General features: G+C 36.3%; 1 protein-coding gene across 1 annotated transcript; it reads left to right on the forward strand.

Annotated features, from left to right (window-relative positions):
* Positions 1-195: 195 nt before the first annotated feature.
* Positions 196-2,540, forward strand: LOC127658393 (calcium homeostasis modulator protein 4-like). The gene is made up of 2 exons (XM_052147662.1): positions 196-678; positions 2,184-2,540. Exons 1-2 carry the CDS (start codon positions 220-222, stop codon positions 2,373-2,375), a joined length of 651 nt encoding a protein of 216 aa, XP_052003622.1. The 5' UTR covers positions 196-219; the 3' UTR covers positions 2,376-2,540.
* The last annotated feature ends 5,155 nt before the right edge of the window (positions 2,541-7,695 follow it).

The following is a 7,695-nucleotide window of genomic DNA, read 5'->3' on the forward strand; positions in this document are numbered from 1 at the left end:
TCGGATCTCTAAATGACATAACCGCAGAATATATGTCACCATCACGCATAAACCTCAGATCGAGGCTTGCCTCACTCAGAAAAATATATATATGTGGAAGAGGCATATATGTGTCATCTGCACCTTTGCACTCACAGCAAAAATATTACTTAGTAAGCAATTTAGATTTTTGTAGCGTGTATTCATCCATTCAACCATTCGTCCATAAAAACGCTTAAAATGAGCAAAAGGAAATGGATTACTAACTTGAAACTCATGGTGAAGAGGAGTCCTTTATATTCAAATTGTATTATTGGCTTTGTGATGCTGGGACTTGAACAACTTGTGGAGATAGATTTTGCATGCCCTTGTAATCCAAAGCTGAATCTGGTGTTCTCAGCTGCGTATTTTGTCGTTCCTGCTCTGTTTTCCTTTGCACTCTTGTTTTATATCCAGAGCTCACAATGCAAATATTCAAGCTGTTTGCACTGTGCAGCAGTTTGTCTCACTCCAGCCCTTCTTTGGATCATGTTGCTGTTTTTTGATGGACAATACTTTGCCTGTGCAAAAACTTCATGGGAAGGACTGACGGTTCACACTGACATATCCGCTTCAACAACATGGTGTAAGCCGTTGAATAAATCTGATAACATCACAGAAAAACAAATGGCATTTTTTAGCTATCGAAATAATTCTCAGGTGAGTGAATCATGATGCAGAATTTATGATGTATTGTTGCTGATGAGGCTGCTACAATTATGATGCTTTTTATGTAATTAAGGGTACAATTAAACCAGTATTCTGTAAATGAAGTTAGAGGGCAATATTGATTTGTTTTTGTCAATTTGTTTTGAGTCAATTGTGTTCCTGCAACTCTCTAATCGTTTACCCACCCTCATGCCAAACCAGATGTATACTGAAAGACTTTCTTTCTTCTACAGAACACAAATAAAGAGTTTTTGAAGCTCTTATAGTCCGTACAATACAGGTGAAAGGTGAACAGAACTCAGAAGGTCCAAAAGGACATAAAGGTAGCATAAAATGTATCTATATTCAAAAGTGATATGATAGGTGAGTGAGAGAAACAGATCAATATTTAAGTCCTTTTTCAATATAAATCTCCTTTGACCAGCCCCAACCAGTAGGTGGCTGAATGTGAAAGTCACTTTCACACGAGAATGTGTATTAAGTGGAGAATGACAGTAAAACAGGACTTGAATGTTGATCTGTTTCTCACCCACACCATCATATATGGATTACTTTTATTCTGCCTTTATATTCTTTTTGAACCTTCATAGTTAGTTTCATCATTCACTTGCATTGTATGGACCTACAGAGCTGAGATATTATACTGTACTGAAGAAGAAAGAAATTCATACTCATCTGGGATGTCATGAGGGTGAGTAAATGATGAGAAAGTTTACATTTTTGGGTGAACATGTTTCGATGTTAAAATACAAATCATAGGTTAATTCTCCTTAAAAGCATAAACACTTTGGCTATGTGGTGCTAAGAAACTTAGAGACATTGGCTTAAACAATGTCTTGAGTTTGGGGTGGGACTATCTATTTGACCAACCAATGGCAGATAGAGTGAGTGTTAAGGAAACCTGCCTGAATACAGTCATTGGCTGCATCCAAAAGCTGAAAATTGCTGCCTTTGAAGACTATATGGAAAAAGGAAGGCATCGAGGCACGTCTGAACCCATCATTTGCATAACAGGCAGTTTTTGAAGTCAACATAGATCAAGACTTTACTGACTTTGATATCCCTCCATGTGCAGTTTGATTGTTAGTCAATCTGGTGTCTGATGGAGCAGGTGAAAGCAGTATCAAATGTCCAGTTTTTCCTATATTTTAATTAATGACTCCACTTCTAGCAAGAAGTAATCCTTTTGTTTTCTAAATATTTGCTTGGGTATGTCTAAAGCTCACTAGCAGTAGTTTTTGGTCATTAGGCATGATGTTAAAGTGCCTTAAAGGGCTGTCTGAAATAGCGGTTGCTACAAGTTGCATTCATATGCAAATCGTTGCCTTAGAAGTCATTGACTAACTGGGCAGTGTGGCATCAAGCAGTTTCCATAGCTTTCAGTCATTGTCATTATTTTTGCAAATCCATTTGGTGACTAGAGGTGCAGAAATCACATACTTTACCTTTAATAACAAGAAACTATATGGACTCAAGTTATTATTATTTTGCCTCAGATAGTGGGACTGTGCATATTGCTCCTGATCTCCCTGCCCCTAATATGGATGGGAATTAAGAGGTGGCACTACACATCAACAAGAACCAAAGAACCTGATGATGAACAACTGGAAATGGAGGATTTTGGAAACAGCCCAACACCCCCTCCAGACAGCCCCTCATTCATTGTGGATCAAGACAGCTCTAAATAAAGCAGCATTGAATAAAGACTTTTTAAATGCCCCTTCATGTTCACAAACCTCACATTTAAAAATGTGCTACTTATTCTCCAAATTGGCATGCCAAAACTACATGCCAATTAGCTATTAAAAACCTTAAGCGTGAAATTTGTCTACCTTGTCTTTTTTGTATTTGCATTGCTGACAGAAACTTTTGTATAGCATGACTTTTAATAAGTAAAAACTATATATATTCTGAAACTCTTGAAACTGTCAAATTGCATGTTTTTCCTTTACCATCTTTAACAAAGTGTGCCAAACCACATCCTGTCATTTATGCCTCAGAAAGGTCGCATTTTTACTTTCTGTTTACGTTACCTCAACTTTGAATTGCACACTTGGGTGTTACTTTAATAAAAGTCTTAAGTATTTGTTAGACAAAAAACTATACAAAATTATACACTCTAATGGATCAGGAGAGAGTGGGGTAAGATGAGCCTACTAAGAAGTACAAATGTTATTGATCATTAAAATCATGCGAAAATGTTCTCAAAAGCAAAGGTGGCATTCTTTTCCTCAGCACTCCAACAGATTGACAAAGAACAACACTTCAATTCAAATCATATCACTTATTTACACACACTCAGAAGTACATTGCAATGCCATCAACTTCACTCATGCAAAATCTTTCAAAGCTGAGATTCAGATATCTCAGTAGTATAACCACACAACCAATGTGAGAGCACACACAAAGCTGAGATGAAAAACAAACAGGCACATGAACATGTGAAAGGTTCGTATATGTCATGTGCATCACTGTACAAAACATTAATCAGCATGCACTTTCGGTTTTAGTCTACACATCTCTCTGGCTTTTCAACATAGACAATGAGCAAAAAGGAATGGATTGCACGCTTGAAAGAAGTGTCTGGGCGTCCTTTATATTCAAATGTCATTTTTGGCTTTTTGATGTTGGGCCTTGAAAAATTGGTAGAGATGGACTTTGCATGCCCTTGTCATCCAAAGTGGAATCTGATTTTCTCTCTTGCCTATTTTCTGGTTCCTGCTCTGTTCTCTTTCTCACTCATGCTTTATATTCAAAACCCTGTATGCAACAAAAAGGTTTCAAAGTGTGTTCTCTGCACTGTAACTTGTATCACACCAGCCATTGTTTGGATCATGTTGTTGCTTTTTGATGGACAATACTTTTCCTGTGCAAAAACCTCCTGGGAAGGGCTGACGGTTCACACTGACATATCTGCTTCAACAACATGGTGCAAGCCTTTGATAAATCCTGACAACATCACTATGAAACAAATGGAATTTTTTAGCTTTCGAAATAATTCTCAGGTGAGTGAATCATGGGGATGATGCAGTTGATGCTGAACTGATGTGTTGTTGAAGAAGATGATGATGATGAGTTTGTCTTTTCATTACAAATTACATTATTAGTATAACAATTTGATTGGTAATTGCTAAAATTGTATTTGGTATGTATACTTTTTGCTCAAATTATTAAAGCTGGAAGTGACTTTATGCAAAGTTTGTGCAAAACCTTATGATCCATGTTATTCAAATGTTCCAAAGAGCATCTTGTGAACTTCAGTGGAAGCAAGAAAATGTGCTTGATAAAACATTTTTTATCTTAAAATCTTCTATTTCATTTTATGTCATAATGCTTTACTGTGTTTTACATTTTTCTAAATCCTTAAAAGCTCTGCTCCATTCAGTTTATTTCCAAGTTAAAAATGTAATTATGGATCACAGGTCTCCAATGTAACATCACTGTTTTTACTTGTTTTTTTCTTTTGAAACTAAATGTATAAGCATTGTCGTCATGTGTTTTTCAGGTGGTGGGATTGGCCATACTGTTCCTGAGCTCTCTGATAATATTAGTTTTTGGATGTATGAGGTGTCGCGGAGAATCAGCAAGAACAGAAAAACCTGAAGCTGAACGAGTGGAAATGGAGGATGCTGATTCAAGTCCAACACCCCCTCCTGATAGAGCTTCATTAATGGAGGATCAAGCGACAGCTGAATCTGAAAGGCTCTAAAGAAAGCAGCTTTAGATTACAGTTTTTTCTCAGTCAATTTTGTAAATTTCTCCAAACTATAATCAGTGCTCTCAAAACAATTCAGCAGATGAAACAGACACTCAGTTTTGCAAACCAATTCAATTTCACTGCATAATGAAGCAACATATTCTTTCTTGAAAATGCATTTATTAAAACTAAATACTAACATCAAAACTATAGATGTGTTCTCTATTGAATTCATAACACTTTCAGCTATAGACACACAACTCTATGATTGAAATAACACATTTATCATAAAAATCCAATTTATTTTTCATAATATGCCTCTAAATTTCTAGTTGTTCTTGCTCTTCTTCTGGAAGGATGATGACAAAGTTTAATGTAAAAAAACAAATTGTGGACATTGATTGACTGGCATGCAGAGAAATGGCATTCCTCCATCTTCTTTTTTGTTGAAATTGAAGTCCCTGTAGATCTGCTCACATTAGTCCGGACACTTTGTGTGTCTCAGAGAGAACGTGATTAATAATATGATAAATTATAGGAACTATCAGATCATTTGAGCCTCTTCTGTGTCTTCTTCACTCTTCCACCCTGCTGTCCACTTTCTCTCTGCTCACCATCATTACCCCATCTCCATTTTCTCTTTCCTCAGCTCTTTCAATACAGTTCTCACCCCTGAAAAAGTTGAGAGAACCTTCCCCTTTTCTTCTCTCTTCTTCCTCCTATTTACACATCCTTTACCCACTCTACCTCTTCTCATTTTGCACATCTTCTTCATGTTCTTCTTCCTAATTGTTTTTTTGCTATGAATTTTCGTATTTGACCCCTTTTATAGCAAAGTCATGACAGTTGTGTGAAAAATTTAGTAAATTGCATTTTCTTTGCTGTGTGCATTACTAACACTGCAGATATAATTTGACAACCTGGCGTGCATTTGAGAGTATGCCTTTAATTTAGTTGTTTGTGTTAACCGTTTTAAAAGCACAAATTTTAGATCAGAGAAATTTGTAGTGTTTTGAGAAAATCACAATCTCTTTAGGACAATTACAAAGTGTTCAGATGGGTGTGTTAATTGTATTGAAAGCAGTGACCTGAGTTTAGAAAAATGCGTAAAATCGATTGAGAAAAACTGCAAATGGTAGCTTTAAGACAGAACTACTAAAACATTACTTAAGCTTTGCAACTTTCTCATTCAACTACACATTTAATTTGTTTCTCTGATGACTTATGTTATGAACAGTTTACAAAACCACATCCTGGCATTCAGTGCAGTGCATTTTGTATCCATGTTGCACAGTGGTCACGTATGCTTTATGCTATGGGACTTTTGCATTTGCCTTAGATGTTTGTTAGCCAATTAAATTACAGACTGCAATTTATTACTGTCAGTTTTTGTTTAATTTTTGATCTTCAATTCTTTAAATTAGAGTGGTGGTGGCATAGTGTGCTAAAGAACAAAACTGGTAAGCAGAAGGTTGCTGGTTCAATCCCCACAGCCAGCAACATTGTGTCCTTGAGCAAGACAATTAACTCCAGGTTGCTCCAGGAGGATTGTCCCTGTAATAAGTGCACTGTAAGTTGCTTTGGAAAAAAAAAAGCCTCCACTAAATGCATAAATGTAAATCAAATGTTCAAAAAGATTAAAGCTTTGCAACCATATAATTCAGTTTCATTAATTACCAACAACTCAAACTATTTTTACAATGTGCATTATGTGTGAAAAATATTGAATATATTTTAAAGGGCCAATACTTCAGTTATTTTTTTTTCCTCCCTTTTTTCTGTAACGGGACCCCTGTCTTCCGAAATCCATCAGTCCACAGAACATCAAGCTATGTTTTAACAAAATTCAGATGAGCCTTAATGTTCTTCTGGGTTAGCAGTGGTTTTCACCTTGCTCCTCTTAAATGGACGGCATTTTTACTTTATTGATTTGAGAGAGGCCTGCAGTTCCTTGGATGTTGTCCTTGGATTTTTTTGTGACTTCTTGGATGAGTCGTCGTTGTGCTCTTGTAGAAATTTTGGAAGGCCAGCCACTTCTGGGAAGGTTCACATCTGTGCCAAGCATTCTCCCTTAAGAGATAATGACTCTCACTGTGGTTCTTTGAAGTCCCAGAGACTTTGAATTAGCTTTGTAACCCTTCCCAGACTGATGTATTTCAGTCACCTTTTTCCTTTTCCTTTTCTTTTTCTTTTTCTTTTTCCTTTTCCTTTTCCCTTTTCCTCTTCCTCCTCCTCCTCCTCCTCCTCCTCCTCCTCCTCCTCCTCCTCCTCCTCATTTCTGGAATTGTTTTTCAACCTTGGCATAGTGTGCTAAGAAGTGAGACCTTTTAGCCAACATCATGCTGCTGAAAAAGTTCTATTTAGGTGTTGATTTGATTGAACAGGGCTGGCAGTAATCAGGCCTGGGTGTGTCTAGTCCAGCTGAACCCCATTATGAAGGCAGTTTCATAGATTTTGGGATTAAGGACAAATACTTTTTCCACACAGGCCCATTTGGTATTGCATTCATGTTTTATTTCAATAAATAACATTACCATTTAAAAAAAAAACTGTATTTTTTTTTTGTTTGTTTACTCAGATTGCCTTTGTTTAATGTTAGATTTCGTTCGAATTTTTGAAACAATTTAGTATGAGATATGCACAAAAACAGAAGAAATCAGGATGGGGGCCATTACTTTTCCACAGCACTGTAAATATTGATCTGTTTCTCACCCACACCTATCACATTGCTTCAGAAGAAATTTATTTAACCACTGGAGTATGGATTACTTTTATGCTGATTTATGTGTTTTTTGGAGCTTCAAAATTTTGGAACCCATTCACTTGCATTGTATGTAGCAATAGAGCTGAGAAATTCTTATGCTGAACTAAAATGAAGATTTGTAGAAGCAAGAAAGTCATACTCATCTGGTATGGCAAAAGGGTGAGTAAATTATGATAGAATATGCATTTTTGGGTTAACTACTCCTTTAAGTCCATTTTACATTGATTTTCGCTTTGAAGCTATATAGGCTTTTCCCAATTTATGGAGCTTGGACCTCACACAAACTTTTTCAGTTGCAACACACTTGGTGAAAAGTCATATTTTACCACTCCTTTTGGGGAGTCTGATGATGATGATGTCCCCATTGATTTATAAAGTAGCCATTTACAAATGCAATTTAAAAGCACCATTTTTAATTTGTAGCTTTTTTAAATGACAATAATTTGTAATATACAATTTTCAGTTTCATCACAAGTTCACAGTAAAAGCTGCACTACATATGCACCGATCAGCCACAACATTAAAACCACCTGCCTAATTTTGTGTA

This window comes from Xyrauchen texanus, chromosome 17, assembly GCF_025860055.1.
Source record: "Xyrauchen texanus isolate HMW12.3.18 chromosome 17, RBS_HiC_50CHRs, whole genome shotgun sequence".
NCBI lineage: Eukaryota > Metazoa > Chordata > Actinopteri > Cypriniformes > Catostomidae > Xyrauchen > Xyrauchen texanus.

Coding starts and splice junctions, on each gene's coding strand:
- LOC127658393 (XM_052147662.1), top strand. CDS start 220: ATGAGCAAAAGGAAATGGATTACTAACTTGAAACTCATGGTGAAGAGG. Junction 679..2,183: donor GCTATCGAAATAATTCTCAG/GTGAGTGAATCA, acceptor ATTTTGCCTCAG/ATAGTGGGACTGTGCATATT.